The sequence below is a fragment of the Tetrao urogallus genome (genome assembly GCF_951394365.1).
Source record: "Tetrao urogallus genome assembly, chromosome: 1".
Classification (NCBI taxonomy): Eukaryota; Metazoa; Chordata; class Aves; order Galliformes; family Phasianidae; genus Tetrao; species Tetrao urogallus.
The window spans coordinates 109,859,707-109,880,939 of record NC_136813.1 but is presented as its reverse complement, the minus strand read 5'-3'; the positions used below and the strand labels follow the sequence as shown (position 1 = coordinate 109,880,939).

The 21,233-nt window shown below is 40.2% G+C and overlaps 1 protein-coding gene across 1 annotated transcript; it reads right to left on the bottom strand.

Moving 5' to 3' along the window:
- Positions 1–315: 315 nt before the first annotated feature.
- Positions 316–20,324, bottom strand: TOMM70 (translocase of outer mitochondrial membrane 70; the record flags this gene model as incomplete). The annotated part of the gene is made up of 12 exons (XM_079549214.1): positions 316–469; positions 937–1,059; positions 1,392–1,489; positions 2,338–2,454; positions 3,110–3,217; positions 5,126–5,260; positions 5,888–6,095; positions 7,211–7,359; positions 8,660–8,769; positions 10,760–10,886; positions 12,650–12,823; positions 20,076–20,324. 12 exons carry the CDS (start codon positions 20,322–20,324, stop codon positions 316–318), a joined length of 1,752 nt encoding a protein of 583 aa, XP_079405340.1.
- Positions 20,325–21,233: the final 909 nt, after the last annotated feature.

Here is a 21,233-nt window from a genome sequence, read left to right as displayed (position 1 = left end):
AAATGAACCAATATAAAGTTTTTATTTGCATGGCCTAAGTATCTTCCATTTGTTCCTCTGCAACTTTTTTTCCTCTTAAAACGCTTTAAGGTTTTTGTTGCAGAAGAAACAAGATGCAACAGTGCATACTCCCTTGAATAACCATTCCCACAACACCTAAACATTTAACAGATGTAGCAAATGACAATACCACGAACGGGAAAAAACTAAGTTCCACCATTCAACATGGTTTGCAACAGCGTCTTTAGGGCTGACTGAAGTGGGCAACTTCTAAAGTGAAGTCATTTCCTCCTCTTGTTTGTTTTGTGTTTGTTTTTACAGTGTTGGTGGTTTCAATCCATACTTCTTTGCAACTTCTGTCTGGGCGTAGGCAGCATCGCAGAGCGAGTAGAGGTGGGCCATCTCCATTTCAGATTTGGCCAGGTTGATAGCTTTGTTGAACATTTCAATGGCTTTATCTAGATTACCTCTGAAATAAACCAAAGCATTATCCAATTAAGAACAGCAAATTAATTTTTGCATCTCTGCAGCACCTTTTCTGAAACCGAATGGTCAGCTTTGGGTGTACAGTTCAGGACTCTCAGTACAAATAGTCCATTAAGGTATGTTTAAGGACTACATCAGATACATAGGAATTCTAATGAGGATTAATGAAGTAATTTTAAATGCAGAAGGGATTATTTAAACACACAGACTCATCTACACGCTATCCAGTAAGTATGAAATTGGCCAGATCATAAACCAAAATGATACCACAAATAAAAGCAAGGCTTTGCCCAAGAGTTACAGAACAGTAATCAAGACAACAGTTAAGAACTGGCCTCTCACTGCACTTGGAGATGATCTTAAGAAAGGTTTAAGATCTTTGGGGAAAGCTAAAGGACTGCTGTATTTCAAAAATAACTCAGAATTCTTAACACTGTGCTTCATTATTACCTTTGCACTTCAATCGTTCCCATGGTTTCATATGCAAAATCACATTTGTTATCAATTTCAATGGCCTTGCTTATGAGTTCTAAACCTTTGTCTAAATCTTGCTTCCACTGAAGCTGAAGTAAACTGAAAAGAAAAGAGAAAATTTAGAACTTCACATATTCTCCATAACCCAGATCACATTTAAGGGTAGAGCACGGCAGACGTTAAGATGTGGTTAAAGTGACAGTCAGATACACTTCAAGCAGATACTCAATTGAATGATTATTGATGAAACTTTACTGAAATTTCAATCTCATTTCCAGTTCCGTCAAGAGAAACTGCAGAAACAACAGCACCAAGTTGTTTTTGCAAAGCCACTTTTGGCTAAACTTCTCAACACCTACCTTCAGTTTGGATTGATTCAACTAAATATGCCAACTGTCCCTGACCCAGAGGATTGCAAACTCGATACATACCCTTTATGAACATATGTAGTGGCATTGTCTGGCTCAAGATCAATGCATTTATCATACATTTCATCAGCCTTGCCAAACTGCTGTTGATCAGTTAGTGCCTGCAACGAAAGAGAAACCTATGTATCAATATGTAATCAAACCTTGCAGCCCCAGCTAAGCTAATTCTAACATTAGATTGGATATAGCTCTCTTATCAGAGAGCAGGCCAAGCCTGTTTCAAAATTGTGTCTTTTCAGAAGAAGGCTGCTTGTTATGTGCAAAAGTTACTGATCACAGTACCATCTGTAACACGAGATCCCCAAGTAACATGTTAAAGAGCACTGCAACTAAAAATAACAATAAAAATCATTCTGGAAGTCCATACATGCACATCTCAACTTCCTTTTTTAATGTATTTCTGCTTCAGTTATTTCTTTGAACTGATCAAAAGGAATCAGAAATACATGCTTCCATAGAACCCCCTGCTTTAAAACAGAACATCTGATATTACTACAATCAGCAGCATGTTTTCGTAAAGAACAAAGTGCATTCTTTGTTACAAGTGTACTTCAAACATCAGTAGTTTAATCTCCTTGACCAAACAGAGTATATAATTTGTAGTAGAACAAAACTGCTACCTTAGTTCTGCACGCATGACTCCCAAATTAGAGACAGAATCCCTGCCATTAATCAAATGAGATATTGTATATATGCAGGAATTCAATAGGAAGCGTACTTCAGTCCTTTCTGTCTTAATAACCATCTTTTATTCTCATTGTTTACCTTCTGGCTGCACCAATTCTGCCTACTACCTCCTCCATCCCAGCACCCCCACACCCATAAATTCAAGCACTGTGTGTTACCTCAGAACTTACCTTCAAAGACTTTTATTTCAAGAGTTTTACCTTATCCAAGACAAAAGGCACAAAAAATGCAGTTGTTTTTATAAAGGAAGAGTAAAATGTACCTGAGCATAAAGAGCATAGCCTTCAGCACACTTTGGAAACTTTTTAATGACATCTTCAAAGCCTTTCATAGCTACTTGCACAGGCAAAGGATTATTCCCTGTATATGCTTGGCGATACTATTCAAGGAAATAGAAAAAAGAAAAAAAATAGTAAGAAAAATATGGTTCATCGGACCTACTCACTTCCCCAAGAGATGCATGTGACAGCAATTCCAAGTTCTAGGAGGTGAACCTATCAAACCTGCTTTTTAGGAACCCACCATGTTTCTGAGCCTCCTAGCAGACTGGACTACTAGAAAAGAAAGGGTAAGAGGAGGAATCCATAAGATCCAATAGTTGCCAAAAGCCTCCCTCTACTTCAAAAGCCTAGACATTACAAGCTTAGAACTGTTCCTTTCTCACACCACGCAAAGCTGACCCCTGGAGATCTCTGCATGCAGACATACCACAGCAGCTTCAAACATTGTTTCTATCTTCTTGAAGATCAACATTTTACATAACACTGAGTTAAATAAAGCTTTGTGTGATACAGTTAAATTGCAAATTTCTGCTTCTCGATCACAATACAGGCAAGGCAACCTACTGTTAAATAGTGAGCACTGTGAGATAATAGTAAATCCTTATTCCAATGAAGAGATCATTATTTCCTTGCCCTATTATTGTAATATATTGTTTGTTGCACTACTTTTCCATAAACTCGGAAGAAAACAGAGAAACAAAGTATGCTTAAAAGAAATCTTTAAAATTAGAGCGTCCAGATAACATTACCTACCAGAGCAAAACATTTCTGTGCTTGAGCCAAGGCAGAATCCGGTCGCAATCGGATACATTCATCAAAGTCTTCCACAGCCTCTTCAATTTGGTCAAGCAGAATTTTCAGCTAACCAGAATAAAAGAAAATCCTATTTCTGTATTTAATCTGTGCTTCGTACATTTAAGTGATAATTCAATTAGCATCAGTTATTCATATTGTCCACAGTTCAGTTTTAGATCTAGAAATTTACAAAAACCACGAGTAAAAAAAAAAATTACTGTCATAAAACAATAAGGCCACCAATGAAACATCGACTTCATACATAAAAAGGCAACGTTCATGTGTAGAGATTGAGAACACCTTCATTTTAGACTGGCGTATTGTCATCATTGCTTGAGCTTATTGTCCAGTCTCCAAAACTGTTCCATACTTTCTCAAGTCACATTACCTCGCTGCAGCTAATGCCTGTGAACTGTCTGGACATCAAAATATTTTGGCTTTCCCAACTGGTGTTTTGACATTCTGATTCGTTCACAAGAGGCTGCACAGCACAGAGCAGAGCAGGACAACCCTTCCCCCTGCCTGGTGGCAGCATTGGGCCTGATGCACCCCAGGGTACAGTTGGCTCTTTGGGCTGCCAGGACACGCTGCTGGACCACATTCAACTTGCTGACAGCTAGAACCCCCAAGACCCCTTTCTGCAAAGCTGTTCTCCAGCTTCTTGTTTCCCAGTCTGTATACAGATCCAGGGCTGCTGCATCCCAGTTACAGAATCCAGCATTTATTCTTGTTAAACTTCACAACTGCCCAACCCTCTAGTTTGTCAAGATCTCCCTCTGCATGGCCTCTCTACCCTCAAGGGAGTCAATTTAGCATCGTTCACAAACTTAGTATACTTCTCAGTTCTACATCCAAATCATTGATTACATGGTCAAAAATCCCAAACACAACTTGTTCTAAAATGGAGCCCTGTGGACCTCCACTACAGTCTGGACATCAACCTGATCTAAAAAACACATTTACTGTAACCCTTTGAACCTGACCTGTGAGCAAGTAACAGTATCAAAAGCTTAGCTGAAATCAACAAGACAACATCTACTGGTTTCCCTTGGTCAGCTAAGTGAGTAACTTCATTATAAAATGAGATTAAGTTCATGAAACAAGGCTTTCCCTCAAGAACCCATGTTGGCTGTTACCAATGACTGCACTGTTTTACAGTTGTTCACAGTAACTCCCAGAATAATCTCTACAATTTTGCCAGGCACCAAAGTGAGACTGATAGGCCTATAATTACCAGGGTCTTCTTTCTTGCCTTTTTGAAGACTGGGGCAAAGTCTACCAGCTTCCAGTTGACCAGAATCTCTCCTAATGTCCAAGACCATTGAAACATAATTCAGAGAGGTCCTATGATAACATCACTCAGCTCTTGGAATACCCTGGGGTGAATCTAATCCGGCCCTATAGAATCCTAAGCACACAGCTGGAACAAGGTGGAGTTGGCTTGGAATTACTGCAGTCAAGTTCACCAACTCAGGGATCTGGGGTCCCAGAAAGCATCATCAGTGTTAAAAACATAGGTAAAAAAAACATTGAATGTCTATGCTTTAGCTGTGCCCCTATCTGTAAGCCTTTTATGTACCAAGGCAGATTCTGAGTTAACAAAAACAGGTGGTTGCATTTGTTCTAACAAAGTTTCCCTCCAAGTAGCTACTGCTCTGACATATCAGGCCCCTTTACAGAGCAGTTTAAGTATATATAAGCTCTAATACTTTCAAGTCAGAGTTCATATTGACAGAGGGCTGAACTTCTGTTACTCTGCATTGTCTCCTACAGCAATTAGCTACTTCTCCCTGACCTCAACCTGCAGATCTGAATGCAACAGTTCCAAATTAGGACTTTAACTTTTTCTACCATAAACAGTTCAGATGTATATATACACAGCCCACGCCTATGGGCATTTTTAGCTCTTTACTATTCTTTTAGTATACACTGAATTATTTGAGTATTGGGACTAAAATCTCTAATGATTCTTACTTGTCCTCGATGGTGGTAAACATCTGCATTTTGAGGATCGATATCAGCAGCCGTGTTAAAATCTTGAGTGGACAGTGCAGGTTGCTGCTGCTGCATATACATACTTCCTCGTTTGATCAGAGCATTAGCTCGGAGCTGAAAAAAAAAAAACAAGTTCCAAGAAGTATTAACCACTCCAACACTCCTCCCAGTTTAGCTCTTTGTTACAATTACACTAAACTTGTCAAGTGACTGCTTTCTCCTACAGACAGATATCATTCATTCTAAAGAAGGAATAAACTTCACGTTGAGTATAAAACAAGTAAATTCCTTCACCTAGTTTCAAATATATCATCTTATGCTTCCATCCCATAGGATTTGCACCACCCCCCAGAAATTAATTCAAAGATGGTTTCCCTATGCATACAAATAAACCAGCATTTTTAGCAGTTCAATATGCAACTGTAATTAATGTCTTCTTATTTATTAACTTAATTTTCAGATTGCATAAGCCTCTAATTGATTTAGCTTCCTTTGTTCTTTTGTTTCTATCACTTAGCACAGATGTTTTGGAAATAACCCCTTGAAAAAACTATTTGTCAGGGAAAAAAAAAAAAAAAAAAAAAAAAAAAAGACAAAACAGTAAGAGAAACTAAAACATTTCCATGAAAGCACTTCAAAACTTGGAAAAAAACAAAGAAAGGTCTGAGCTATACTTCAAGTTTATTATCTAACATATGTTTTCTCAACCCAAACTTCAATCCAGCTGTGACAGATTCTTACCTTCACATTTGCATCTTCCATGCTGATGACCTGATCTAGGTCTGGTTTGGCAGCATTTGCATTGCCAATAAGTAAGTAGAAAGTAGCTCGCAGAAGCAAAGCTTCTGCCATGTATTTTCCCTTTGCTTCAATTTCTTTTGTGCACTCACTGATAATTTTGTCATAGTTCTCCTCTTCCATATATTGTTTTGCTCTCAAATAGCCAGAGCTGTAAATGATGTAAGAACAGTTGTATTCACTGAACACTGCAATTTCAATTCCGACTTTTCTTTAAAACTAATTTCTGCTATACTAAATTATAACACTAGCATTATAAGTAAAGTAACAAATATTCCTGGGCAGAACCATCACAGATCCAGAACAATTCAGACATAAAATGCCACAGTAACATTGGAAAGAAAGATATTTTTTTTTTTTTTCCACCTACTTGCTTCATTTGTCCCTTGAATGTTTTTCACATTAAGGACTGTGTGAATCTCTACTTTAAGACGGAAGGGCTAAGATGGCACAGCAGGTCAGAAAAATGAACAGTGAACCTAGCAACGTGCAGTTTATACGCGGACGAATGGATTTCAGATTTAAAAAAATTACAGTAAATGCTGCCTTGTTCTCAGCTACATGTCCTGGATTCACTGAATCTGCCTGAATATCAGGCCACTCTATCCTGATTTTAAAAATTCATTGTGCTGTTTGCAATGGTCTCCATATTGACAGCAGTGGTTATCTTCCAAATAATCAACTGGAAACAGCATAGTAAGTCAAAGCCCCATTTACTTAGTACTCAAACTTCACTCAGAAAAAAAAAATTAGTGCAAAAGCACTCAAGCTTTTCTTTGTCAGAATGAAACTTGTTTATGAGGCATTTGATTCTAAAAACACAAATATCCTTTCAGCCTCAGTTGCTGTTGTTCAGTTCTCATCAATAGACGGGTTTTTTTCTGAGCTCTTCCTTCTCCCTTTCAATCCAAAGGATGATTTGCTCTCTTCCTTCAGCATAACATACTCCCTTCTTCAGGAGCCACTTTCAGTACTTTCTAGTTTTCTCTTACTCTCTATCACAGTATTTTAGAAAATTTTGGCTTGTCTGCCCCATTTTGCACTTCCTTTGTGTAAGGGATCAAAGACATCTGCAGTTTGGAATTAGCCAGTCAGCCCTCCTAGTTTCCTTTTTAATACAGATTTTACTTCATAGGTTTCTTTTATTACCACAGGATCTCCCTGGGCAGGTACTATAAAATAACAGCAACTTAAACTGAAAAGCACATCAAAATCACTAAGAACAGTTTCAACAGCAAACAATTTCCAACTGTACTGTACACTCACTTTTCTTTTACTTCAGAAGCCTCTCCCTCCTTATCCTTATCCTCATCTGATTTCTCACCCTTAAGCAAAGGCTGGGAGATGATATCATCCGTAAAAGAACTGAAATAGGATTTAATGAACTGTGGCGAGGGCATCAGAGGCTCACGATTCTGAAACACAAATACAATGTCAGTTCACTAGATTGTAAGATCAGATGGCAATATCCTAATTCTTACTTGGGGCTCGGCTCAGACACCAAATATTTCACCTGAAGCATGAGAAATAACACCTTGAATGCAAAATCCTTTGCACAGCCATGAAAAGTTTTTACAAAAGAGAATTACGATTCAATCTTTCCTGCAAGTGAAATCTGAATACACTCCTCTCTATTAAATTCAGTCATAATACTCCTGACAGAAAGAACATCTGTTTTATGATGCTACCACTATCATACTAAAAGGAGGATTTTCTTTTTGTTACCTTGATGTCACACAATTATGTAAGTTTCGACAGAAAAGAAATTCAGCATCTCAAAGCCAATGAGCATTTCAGTAGGTGAACTATAATCACAAATAACAAGCTAGAATAATTTAACATAATTTAACATAAACCTAAGGCCACTTAAAATGACTCTTCCAGGCTACCTCTATACTTCCACAATTCTTGCTGCTGCAGTTTCCAAACACTTACGCAAAGAAATCTGAGTGTCCAAATAGAAAAGTACAAATGTAAGCACCCATCTACATAAATGGATCAGAAGAACAGTGACTGTTGCAAATAATTTGTGAGGGATTAAATCATATTTATCAAGACAGAATCAGGAAGTCTGACCATGGATAAAAGGATGAGATTTTGTTCTGCACCATTTTTTTTCAGCAATGTTTTCTGGCTTTAAGAAAAAAAAAAATCTCACCCAAACCAATAATACTATTAAACCACTTTCTAAAATCCAGAAATTCCCCTGTCGACCTAATCCTTCCTGCATGAAATTTCTATTTACAAAGCCAAGAATAACCTAGGGGTAAAACCTCCTCTATTATCATCCTTCTCATTTTAAGCTAGTCATTACCTAGTTTTTCATTACAAGTTTTTTACCCATTTTCGTTTATTGTTCATAAACTTTCTTATCTCAACACCTGATGTGCAATTGAATATTTGACTGCTGTTGTTCTAACATCCATTATCTTCCAAGTCAAGAAAAGCTGAAGTAAGGCAGCACATCAGCTCAGGATTGTCTCTTGAAAACCATCATAGTTTTGATTATTACAAGGAAACAACCTGACTGTTAGAAATAGGCCCTTCTTCTTACAAAGGTTTCAAATTGTTTGATCAGATCCCAACATAAAACAACGGTGACATACTAGTCTTGTGAAGACACTGACAAACTTACAACAGTCACCAGAATATCAACAAATGCTGTTTCAACAGTCAAGTGAAATTAGCATTTGTCAGCAGCATCACAAGCCTTACCTTGTATTTCTCTTTGGCCTTTTCTTTTCCAAGGAGTTTGAGAACTTTATCAGCTAATAACATACTCTGCTGGTTTTGGAAGGCTTCTAAAATGCAGACTGCAGTGACATCTAGGAAATAACATAGAAATTGAGATTATCAACCAATTCTGATAATTACTAAGCACTAAAATGTGCCACAAGTACAGTGAGTTATTCTCAAACTAACACATGTCCTGTAATAACAGCAAATGAAGGAAAATATCATTATTACTATTTTTAATCTTTATGACTTCACACATAGACATATAGTAAAAATTCATACATCTAGCAGGGGCTCTCAACATTTTCAAATGTTAAGAATAGTAATTAAGTTAACAACCTGTGCATATTAAAAGAACCAAAGTGGTTTGTCATCTGGAATTGGTCATAATTCTCTACATAAATTTCTGCTTTTAAACCTCACTTTTTGTTCATGTCTCACTCCTTTCTCAGCTTTCAAGAAATCTTCCCATATTACATTTCCATCTTTTTCTGCCTACCTCTGTGCCTTGGGAAAGAAGCAACTTTAAAAGATGTATCTTGCTAGCACATTGGCAGTGTTAACTCCTATCACTTTCATTCACTGAGAGCCTTTGAAAATGTTAACCCATTGATGCCTGAATAATGCTTTGCAGTGTTAAATGCACTCTCATGGTACATTATCCTTATTTCTTCTAATTAATGCAATGCTACTATTGATACTTTCTATTTATTTTCTAGTTAAACTGCTGTTCCATTAATGGAAATACACGAAGAACAAAATCAACAAAAGAGGTTTATCAGAGGCCTCAGATACAATATCCCATGAATAAGGTTATTAAGTGAAGATGAGCAGAGTTTGGACTTGAAATTCAAACCCTGTCTCGTTTGAATAAACTTGAAAAGCAAGTGTCCTACCTTGGAGTTTATGTCTAACTTCTGTAATACTACACTGCTATGCAGCACAACTCCCTGTAACTTGGGCATGGTCAAGAAATGCAAGAGCCCCTGGAAAAACACAGCACAATCACAGCATATGCAGTAATACCATACTCTGCCACTTTAAGTGCCTGGCAGAGACGCTTTGCCCAATATAGGCAAGCTGCAAACTAGTGCCCAGGCTTGAGTGAGGCATCAACATCTTCCCAGACTACCATGGATCAGTGGAGAGGGGTTTTTACCAGTGGTGGCAGATTGTTTTGTTTCTGCTTCTTTCCATTACACAAACATACTCTATTTCCAAAGACCATATTGCCCATATATGGTTGGCAGATTAAAAAAAAAGTATTTAATAGATGCATAGCAAATTGCAAGCTAAAAATCAAGCACTGAATGTAATTATTACAAACACTGCTGCTTCTAACAGACTAAGAGAGTCATACTATCAGAACAGCAGCCCATTCTTAGGGCTTTTATAACCTGTTTATTCCAACTCTGTAAGGTCATTGATGTTATTACAGTACTTGGCTTAGCTGAAAATTCATTTGCCTTTTAATCTTGCATCAGGAGAACAGCATTGCAAGAGTTTAACACAGCAGATTCTGCCAAATACACATCATTAACATAAAAAAAACGATTTTTATTCTAATCTATTCCAATCTGCCTCCTCCGTATCAGGAAAAAAAACGGTACTGAAACTGTTTTCCCTTTTACACCTGCCACACGCATTTAAAGGGCTGTAACACTGGTCTCTGACTAAGCACCTCCATCTGTGAAAACACCTTGTTTTTGGAACTTTCTTTCTAAAAGCAAGAAACTTTGTTACCATGCAGAATTAGAATGATTGTTGCCTGTGTTACATACCCAACATAATGTATGAGTTCTGTTTCAATAGATAGGGAGCTTCCTGGACAAAGAATACCCGATGTGGCTACAGTAAGATCTATTTTGCAGCAGTTATTTCAGATCTAAACTTGAAAAACAGTAAAATGTTTCTTCTCAAAAGAGAAGAAAATGTATCTGTTATAACTATAAATGGCATTTAAAAATATTTAGGGGTTACTGTAGTTACAAGAAGTTAAAAAATAATAATTATTATGTAAGTTTAATCATCTCCAAAGTGCCTGAGCACTATTAAGTACACGTATCAAGAGACACTCACCTTCTAAGCATTCCTTCTTATTGTCCAGCTTCTCATGAGCCTTTGCACGTCTGAAGAGAGCTTTCACATATTTAGGATTAAGCTCCACAGCCTTTGTACAATCTTGTGCCACTTCTGTCCATTTTTGCTGTGGGCAGAAAAACACGATGAAAGAAGCCCTACTCAGCTGCATGATGTAAGCTTTCTGCTACCAACTCGAGGGTCATGCCCACCTAACAGTAGCTGCAGTTCCCAGGGCTCTGGTTCTACCTGCTGGCTTCTATTTCTGCAAGTTTCTCAGTAAGAAACTGTCAGGAGCCACTGGAAGCCACCTGCACCAGAAGAGCCACAAAACAGAAAAGCAATTCCTACAGAAAAATGAAACCAGACAGTTTTTGTACAAAGCATATGGGAGAAGATGCAGATACTCGCAGGAAGTAACATTGGAACTGAAAGACTGGTACACATACAACAGAAGAAAAAGGGTGAAAACACAATGAAAATCAACAAACAAGTTTAACAAAGTACTAAAACTGATAGTTTTGGGGTGTCTTTTTCACTCATTTTTTGTTTTCATTTGTTTGTTAGCTTTTGATTTGATATTGCAATTCACTACACTTACTACAAAGGAATGATAAATCCATATGTAGGAGCAGAACTGGCTATGACTATTAAAAACTAAAAATGCATTTATCTTCTGTGAGGTTATGAATGCCCCCTCCCTGGAAGCATTCAAGGCCAGGCTGGGTGGGACTTCAAGCAAACTGGTCTAGAGGGAGGTGTCCCTGCCTATAGCAGGGGGTTGGAACTAGGTGATCTCAAAGGTCCCTTCCAAACCAAACCATTCTACGATTCAAAATTAATGATCAAAAGAGGCTTTTCTAATAATTGAAAAAGAACCACGCACATTTTTTAGTCAGCCATTAATTATGGCGTGAATTAGTATTACAAATGGTACTTCATTAAACAAAAAACAATTTTATCCGTCCTCTATCACAGAATTAATGAGTCCTTAAGAGTTGGAAGGGACCTCTGCGGGCCGTCTAGTCCAACTCCCTTAGCAGGTCCCCTGCACTTAGCAGGGACACCACAGCTACATCAGGTTGTTCAGGGCCTGATCCAGCCTCGCCTTGAAAGTCTCCATGGATGGGGCATCTACCACAAGACTAGGCAACTTGTTTCAATGCCTCATCACCCCCACTGTAAAAAATTTTTCCCTTTTATCTGACCTAAATCTAGCCTCCCTGAGCCTGAAGCCATTTCCCCTTGTTCTATTGCCTCAGATCCTGCCAAAAAGTCTGTTCAAGCCTTCTTTTCTTAATCATTGTTTCTAATTTGATACTCCAGACTACATAAAGCCAATTTTTCCGTTCCTTTATACAGCCTACCAACTTGACCTTAGAAGCAGATCTACTGATATCATAATGAAAAACACATGTTAGTTGATTTCTAAAAACTAATATCACATATGCACAGCTACCAAGTAATTACTTCCACGTGTGCAAAGTTTAGAGCTTGGGCCTTAGTAGACGCTCTGTGACATTTCATTTTTGAAGTGGCATCCCCTGAAATATTAGGCCTTTCACTCAACAGTTAAAGCAATGGTCTTGTAAAGAGAAACAAAACTAACAAGTAAACAAGAAAGTTATTCCAGAGGGTAAGAAATTAAAACCCTGTCTTATAAGAGAGGGGTACTTAAGAATCACCTAAGACAGACTCTAGTTAACAGAACATTATTTGAGTTGTATGTGGAATAGCACGACAAACAAGACAAAAACAGCTGCAAGCAATGGCATCTTGCTGTGAATGCAGCCCATATCACCACCTGGGATCTTTCAGTGGACAAAAGTGAAAGTATACATAATTTAAAATTCAACTTTTTAGAATAAACATAATTCACTACTTTCTTACCAGCTGTTCATAGGCAGCAGCTCTATTTTGGTAGAAGGTAGAAAGATCAAGATTTCTCTCAGGAGGGCACAGGCTGATAGCCTCAGTATAACACTGAATGGCTTGCTCATATCTTCCAGCTTTAAAATATTTGTTTCCTTTGTTCTTGGCTGCTTGGGCTCTATCAAGAGGGCTCTGAAAAAAAGGGAAGGAAAAACAGTGATTGGTCAGTTTGAGTAAGAAAAGCTTTGCTCCTCACAAGCAAGGTACTTAAGGGTCCATCTTCAAAAATATACAATGGAGGTCTGTGTTAAATTATAGCCTGGACTTCTGAAAACCTCCCTTCCTTTCATTGGGAACAAAAAAAACAATTTCAGGTGCAACCATAGGAAATAGCAGACAAGCTGCTAGAAGATTCACTACAAAGGGACAGGTTTTAATCTACTGTGACTGGTGATCAGAAGAACCAATGACATTTCTTGTTGAAATTGAGAGATACTTCTCCAAAGACAAGTGTGTGAAGACCACAAAGCCCTCAAAGCAATTCAAATAGGAAAAGTTTGCTACTGAAATACATACAGCCCATGAGATCAGAGTTGACTCAGTAGAACGTGAACTAAGAAAAACACTTCCTGGAAAAACTCAACTGCTTTGTCTCCCTTCCACTGGGCTAATTAACTTCACAGCCTTACACAACCTGCTCATCCATCCGCTAACAGAAAGTGCTGAACCATCACAGTTCTGTCATTCTTAGCAGATGATGGAAAACTCTGTGCTACCCAGCCTGTGACCTTGCTAAATGAATCTCTACGTTGTGCGCTGCCCGTTGATCACCTGTGTTTGTGAGGAAACCTGTGCATGTAACTCCCAAACTGGTTATCATAAACACAGCTTATGATGAACGAGATGTAAAAAGGGCTTTCATCAAAGGCCTATGACTCATATTCAAGACACACAGAGCTACAGAAGATCCTAGCGCTTATCTAGCACTAAACGTCATCCTTCTCTGACCATACTTGTCTCTCATTGTGCCTCATTCTCTGCCAGCATCACCAACTACACCCAGACTGCTGTCACATACACTTCAAAGCATCTTTTCATCAGCCCATTTGCCCTGATGTCTGCTTATTTGATGCCAGTCTGACCGTTTTTAGCATCTAAACCATTTTTAAAACTGGAAACTTGAAGGGAAGGCTAGGAGTTGCAGTACAGGCCTCTTCTAAAGCCTGGTTTTCAACCATGGCATGAGAAACATCAGACAGTGGGTGCCAGCCTTAAGTTCCAATAAAAAAAAAAAACAAGTGTTCAGATATCACAGAAATATTCTACAGGCATTCTCCTGGGGAGAGACTTACCAGTGAAACCGTATAAGGAAGAGTATTTTTTAAATATCTCTACTGCCAGCAAAGCTCTTCAGTAACGCCTCACCAGTCACTAGGCTTACAGGAATGCCATCTGTGCCATCTCCACTGCTCGCAGAACAAAATAATCTGCACCGCTAAGTTTTTATTTTAGTGATTTAAATTCCAGTTGGTAAAAGATGATTAACTGCAACCCTTTCCACTCACTGTTTTCAACTGTGTGGATACACAAACTAGAATTGGAGTGCAAATTCTTCTACAGGAACCAAAAAATTGTATTTTTGATCAATTGTTACTTAAAAAATTAGACCTAAATCTGAAGGGAAGGTTACATTTAATTCAAGTATGTTCTAAGGCTTTTTCCTTCAACTCCTGCTTCTCATACAACTAATACATGAAACAAACAAATCTAAATGCACAGAAGTCAGCTTGATTTTTTTTCTTCTGTATTTCTACAATGGAAATATCCTTGTGAAATAACCTACACAATTAATTGCTGTTTCAAGTCACTCAGTATCAAACAGAAAAACATCCAGGACAAGAGAGCCATGTTGCAACATTCAGACCTCTGTCCCCTATATCAAAACTTCTTAAGACTGATAAATTGCTAACTTGTGGTCACTGCCAAATCCCTTAGCCCAGGGATGTACCACCCCAACCTGCATCGCAGGCTGCCTGCTCCGTCTGCTCCATCCCACGGACTTTGACTGCCCTGCACTGTGCTGCCATTGCCATGGGACACACCACAAATGACAGCTGCATAACAGCCAGGTGCAATGGCTGCTCCAGTGCTCTGACCCATATCCCGCAGCAAGAAATCTAGTTCTGGGGTTCTCTGCTGGCTCCTGGAAATCATCAAGCCTTCAGAAAAGCTTAAGTGTATGCAACAGGGACTGGGGCACTGGAGAATATGGGCAAGATGCCAAAGGGAAAACCTTCAAAATCAGTAGCTGTTACCAGAACAAGGCGTGATTAATAGCAGTAAAGCCAAATAACATACAGTGAGCTACAAGGAAAAGACAATTCAGTGATCACTCACTGCCTCATGCATTACATGAGGCAAGTAATTTGGGGGCAGAAGGGCCCAAGTCTGAGAACAACATAACATACTGCCATGTAATAAAGCCATTAATAATGCCCATGCAAGAAGGAAATGAACTTTTTTCTTGTACTGCCTGAAGCAAGCAAGATTCCTAACTCATGAATGGTCACATCTCTGCAAGCTTTGTCACATTATTCTGCTATAGCTCTCTCTACACTCACAATGTACCATTCTCAAATGGCTGCCATGTTACACTCAGGGGCTGATACAGCTCTGTATCATGAATAAATCTATCTGATAGGGATTTATACGAAAAACAGTTGTTTTTCATGGGTACGGGATGGTAAACAAATCCCATACAAACCGTATACAGAGTGTGCAATAGAAATAACAAAAATGGCGCATTTACGTCTCAAAGCCCCGGAGCTTATAAACCACAAGGCTTCCTTCTACTCCCAACTTCACAAGAAGGGAATTTTATTTCATTCTCACCAGTGGCACTCTGTCCCATCAAAAGACAGAAGATACACTTTCAGGGCATTAATACTATTATTTCAGCAAGGAGATCTCAGGCTGACACACTGCACAGACATAGAGAATGTAGGACTTTCTTGGGTGTTCTCACCGCAGAGCCATAGGACCACAGGTGCCAACATAAAGGCAGCAATTACAATAACTTTCACTAACACATCTCCTCTAGAGTACAATTTTTCTTACTATTATTTTTTTTAAGACCTGGACTGGGTTGTCATACAGATGTTTGACACAGCCACACCAAAACAAAGTATGGATTTTCCATTACAGTCAAAAGCTGGGTGATTTTTTGATATGCGTCACGGTTTACTCTGCTGTTTAATACACACTCCTGACACCCACCATTTACATGTCTCTATAATAGTTATGTTACAAAATACTCAATAAAATGAGCAAAATATAACTCGGTAAAAATAAATGCTTTTTTTTCATATCTTGACAACGTTTCAGAATTTGTATGCAACTCGGAAAGGAAAAAACAACCCAACCACATCTCTGTATTTAGGACTGCTTTTAGCAGCTGTTCACTACAAGTCTTAAAACCTAGACTTCAAGCCAGAGGACACTTGTGTATTTGAGAAGCGATCAGTTATCTAGCTAACCAAATAAGCAGATTCCTAGTTTTCCAAAGACCAGGCAGCATGGGCCAACGTCTGTTAACTATTACTCTGACCTCAGCAAATGTGCTCTCCTCACAAACTGTTCAGAAACTGCCATGCAAACAGCAGCCACTTCACAGCAAAAGGCAGGCAGCTGCATGAAGAAACCACAGCAACCTCCAGCAATGCTGATACAAATGAATTACAAGTTTGGTTGGGTTTGAGGGATGTCGTTTTTTAAAGCAGGATGAGAAATTTGCTGCCAGCAATGATGGCAGGAGTTTACAAAAAGGAACACCAGTGGCGTGTTTCAGTATTTTCTTTTGACTGAAAAGGATCTGCATGATTTGTATGAGCCCTTTGCTAACAGACAACATGGAGAAGGGGGACTAATACTCCAGCCATCCATCTCAATTCATCAGCTTCCAAAGAAACTGTGGTATACACCACTTTCTTCCTCTCCAAGCAAGAGGGCTCTCTTGATACGATCAGGCACCAAAAAAGTATTGTTTTCACTACTACTCAATATCCATCTTTCCTCCTTTTTTTTTTTTTTTTTTTTTTTTTTTTGACTAATGTTCACTTCAAGTCTTATCTCAGAACCACACTGAAAGGTTTTAACCAAGCATAAATGGTTTTAAAACTCTCCTTAGCAATAAAAACAATGGGAGAATAGATATTCCACAAATATAAGCTACCAATTCAGAGCTCTAACTAGGATGTGTTACAAACAATCAAGTTCAAACTTACAGCACAAGTGGTCAATGTTCTTCATCTGTCACCTTCCTTTTAAATGAGCGCCATCCATGCCTACCATGAATAAAAGAGCTGCCTGAGCTGCCAGGAGTCCAGCAATTGTTCCACCACTATTACACACGCATTTAGGTTTTCTACACCTGTCTCCTACAGCTGACATGAAACACAGAACTCACAGTAGGTTGATAAGATCTATTACACAACAGGTGGACAATACAACAGACACGACTTCTTACACTTTTTGCTTAAATTAATTCAAAATGAGTACCAAAACAAATACATCTAGACAAAGGCAAAATCCTTTTATACAGTGATTTAACATTTCAGCAGAGAGACAGGTAACATTCAGCAAATGCTATTAAAATAGATCCTGGAAAGAAGCCATGCTTGCTGGCTGTTGATCCTGGTATGTGGCATCACACAAGCCAATGAGCTTGGTCACATTCACCCAGCACTGCACTCTAGTAAGCATACCCAGCTCAGAGGAAAACACTGAGCAAAAATGTGCTTGACAGCAAAGTCCAGCTGTGGACTGAAGCAGCTTTGTCTGTGAAAGACATTGCCACAGAACAGACAGAACTGCTCAATACTTCCTGGCATATCAAGCAAAGGGTTAGCCTCAAACTTGATGAAATAGTGAATGGGTGAGATATGGTCTATTACAGATTTGTTAAAGAAACAATTTCAACTTAAGTGGAAAAAAATACTGAAGCATCCAACACATTACCCACTGATTCCTCTCATTCGTCTCATATAAGGAGGACAAACTTGATAAGAAGTTACCACAGAGTAAGTAAAGAACACAAATCAACTGAGTATGAACCAATGCAACAATTTTAAGTTACGCCAATATTCCCCACAAAGTAGAGCATCTAAAAAGCAATTACTGTCACTGAGTAGTTAAAACACGTTCCATCCAAACTATGAGCCATAATGACAACATTGGTAACGAACAGATGCAATATGGTTTTCTGACCTTTATTTGAACATCCATAGATACATTTTTATCATCAATGCTTAATTGGTAAAAGAATACCAGCTCACTGTACTGTTGAGGAGCTAAGCTTATAAAAGAAGCAATGTCAAGACTCTTGGAGCTTTTCCCAGTATAGCACCTGTGCTAAGGGCTTCTGCCAACACGACGCCAGTCACAGTCGGCCACTACATCTATGCCAGGAGGCTCCTGTAGCACAGACACAACCTGGAAAAAAATGTGAGGCTTCTGCAGCAGGTAAAACAAAAGCTTCAACTGCATGCAAAATAGTAATAAGTGGAAATAAAGAACAAAGAAGACTTTAGATACTTTTAAAGAACAGAAAAAAAAATAATAAATTGAGGTTGTGCCTTCAGAAACAGCAAATGGAACAACAAATGAATGCAGAAGCTGATTTAAATAAATTCTCAAGCTAAAAAAAAATAATCTAAGTCCTAAGTAGCATACATAAGTAAAAGAACAGTTGCCAGACAAACAGTTACACATCTCTTGGTAGCCCATCCATTACCAACCAATGTCTTTTCTAAAGGACTTTCCACTTGTGTTCAAGCCGTGAAATGAATTACTGACGCTTAATCGCCATACAGATCTGTATTCAAAATCTGACATCCCAACTTATTAGAAAGGTAGACCAATACAATGCAGAGCAGGTAGTTAATAAGTAAAGCATCTGCAAAGATCGTATTTTGAATCAAGAGTCCTACCAATGGTATCTATAACTAATAAAATGTGAGGAAACATGACATCTACATGACATCATATCTTTGGACATGATGAACACGAAGACAACCCTTTCCATACACACGGAGAGAAGCAGCTGCCACATGAATTGCTCTGCAGCAGCCGTATTTAGACCAGCTAGTCCACTGTCATATGTAATCAGGCAAATCTGATACCACCTTCTTCTGCTTTCCTAAGTAATGTTCATCATTTTGTTGCACTACACAATGACACTCATCAAGTAACTCTGGGTCATACCATTCAACCATATACTTACTGTTAGATGCACAGGGTCCAACAGCAAGTTATTTTGGGGAGCAATTTGAAAGAGGCAGACACTCAATGTTTCAAACCAAAAAAAAGCTGCTTACAAAAGATATTTCTTGCTTCACATTCAACAACGGAATGACTACAAACTACTTGACAGTACACACTGAAATCCAGAAATACAATCAAGTAATGCAGAGCTAACGTACACTAACAGAAAAATCACTGCTGCTGAACAAAGTGCACAGATAGCCTAAAAACTGGAGCTCACCTGTAGTAAACAGTCACAGGAGCACCAGATGTTGTTTGCAGCCTACTACAACAAAGTAGTCCTCTGTGCATCGCTGGCTCAGAACAAATCATTATACCCAAATGACTGCCTCCAGGTCCAGCAAAGGTTTTATAGCTCACTGCGGTTCTATCATGGCCTATCTGTGAAGCTGTCACCTTCTCCACCACTCCTTTGTGTTCCCCTCACTGCCGGTCCATCGCTCACAGAACATTAACCTTTATCACTGAAGTGTTAAGGGTTAAAAATTACCTTCTCATACCTCCTAAACAGCTTTCTCACTACACACAGACCAGGACAGAGTATCTAGGTCGTTTACAAGAATGAAAAGAAAAAGAAAAAAAAAAAAAAAAAAAAAAAAAGTAGGAATACCTTAATGGGATTTACTTAACAATGGCAGCGTGGCTCTAAGCTAGCTCCAGTCAGCCGAGTTTAAAACTAGCTGCTGTACGCCAACAAGAACTTCAACACAACTAAAACAAGAGCACTGATTGCTCTCCCACTCAAGCACGCTGCCAGATGTAACGCTGGAGGTGTGTTTACCAGTTGCAACTTCCCAGCAGCACGACACGAGTGTCACAGTACACTTGTGACTGCGGATACAGTCACGGGAAGCAACGGCAGAAATATCTCCCACAGACAGGTATACAAGGGAACCGCGCATCTGATTCTGACTTCGATTCTGAAATCGCCCTTCAACTGCTGGGGAGTTTTGCCTGAAAACCCTCAGCAAAGTCACTCACGGCGGGATAAACGCAAGCTTCGACAGCGTTTCTACGAAGGCTAACCCTGGCCCGGCCGTTAGGCACGACGCCTGTCCCCTCCCCCCACCCCAACGGCCGTGCCGGGGGAGTGGCCGCGCCAACGGCCGCGGCACGCGCTCACCATCTCCTCGTGGCCGGGCCCATCGGGCTGCGCGCCGCCGCCATAGGGGCCGGGGCTGGCCCGCCCTTCGGGGGTCTTTCGCTCGCTCGCGCCCTTCCCGCCGCGGCGGGCCGCTCGCCGCCCCCACAGGTAGACAGCGCCGGCGCCCAGCAGGATGGGCGCCCCCAGCACCAAAGCAAGCTGCCAGCGGGACAGACCCGTGCCGGAGCCGCCGCCGCCCGGCGCCTCCACGGGCTTCGAGGCGGCCATGACTCGCCCACACAGCCGCCTGTGGGAGGGGAGGGACGGGGTCACCGGACACGCGGGGAGGCCGGGAGAGCGCGGGGCGGGAGAGCACTTCCGGTCTATTCGGCTCACAGCGCCGCCTGCCGGCTAGGAGGACCCCAGATGCTGTGCAGCGCGGTCTTAGAATCGCAGAAGCGTAGAATGGTGCGCGTTGGAAGGGACAGAATCACACAGAATCACAGAATCGTAGGGGTTGGAAGGGACCTCTAGAGATCTTCGGGACCAACCCCCCTGCCAAAGCAGGTTCCCTACATCAGGTCGCACAGGTAGGCATCCAGGCGGGTCTTAATCTCCAGAGAAGGAGACTCCACCACCTCCCTGGGCAGCCTGTTCCAGTGCTCCGTCACCCTCACTGTAAAGAAGTTCTTGTGCACATTCGTGCGGAACTTCCTATGCTGCAGCTTCCGGCCATTTCCCTTTGTCCTGTCTCCATGTACCACTGAAAAGAGATTGGCCTCACCACTATGGCCCCCACACCTTAGATATTTATAGACCTGGATTAGATGCCCTCTCAGTCGTCTTTTCTCAAGGCTAAACAGACCCAGTTCACTCAGCCTTTCTTCATAGGGGAGATGCTCCAGGCCCTTCACCATCTTTGCGGCCCTCCGGTGGACTCTTTCCAAGAGATCCCTGTCTTCTTTGTACTGGACACAGTACTCCAGATGAGGCCTTACCAGGGCAGAGTAGAGGGGGAGGATCACCTCCCTCGATCTGCTGGCCACGCTCTTTTTAATGCACCCCAGAATGCCATTGGCCTTTTTGGCCACAAGGGCACACTGCTGGCTCATGGCCAACCTGTCATCCACCAGGACACCCTGGTCCCTTTCTGCAGAGCTCCTCTCCAGCAGGTCATTCCCCAGCCTGTATTGGTAC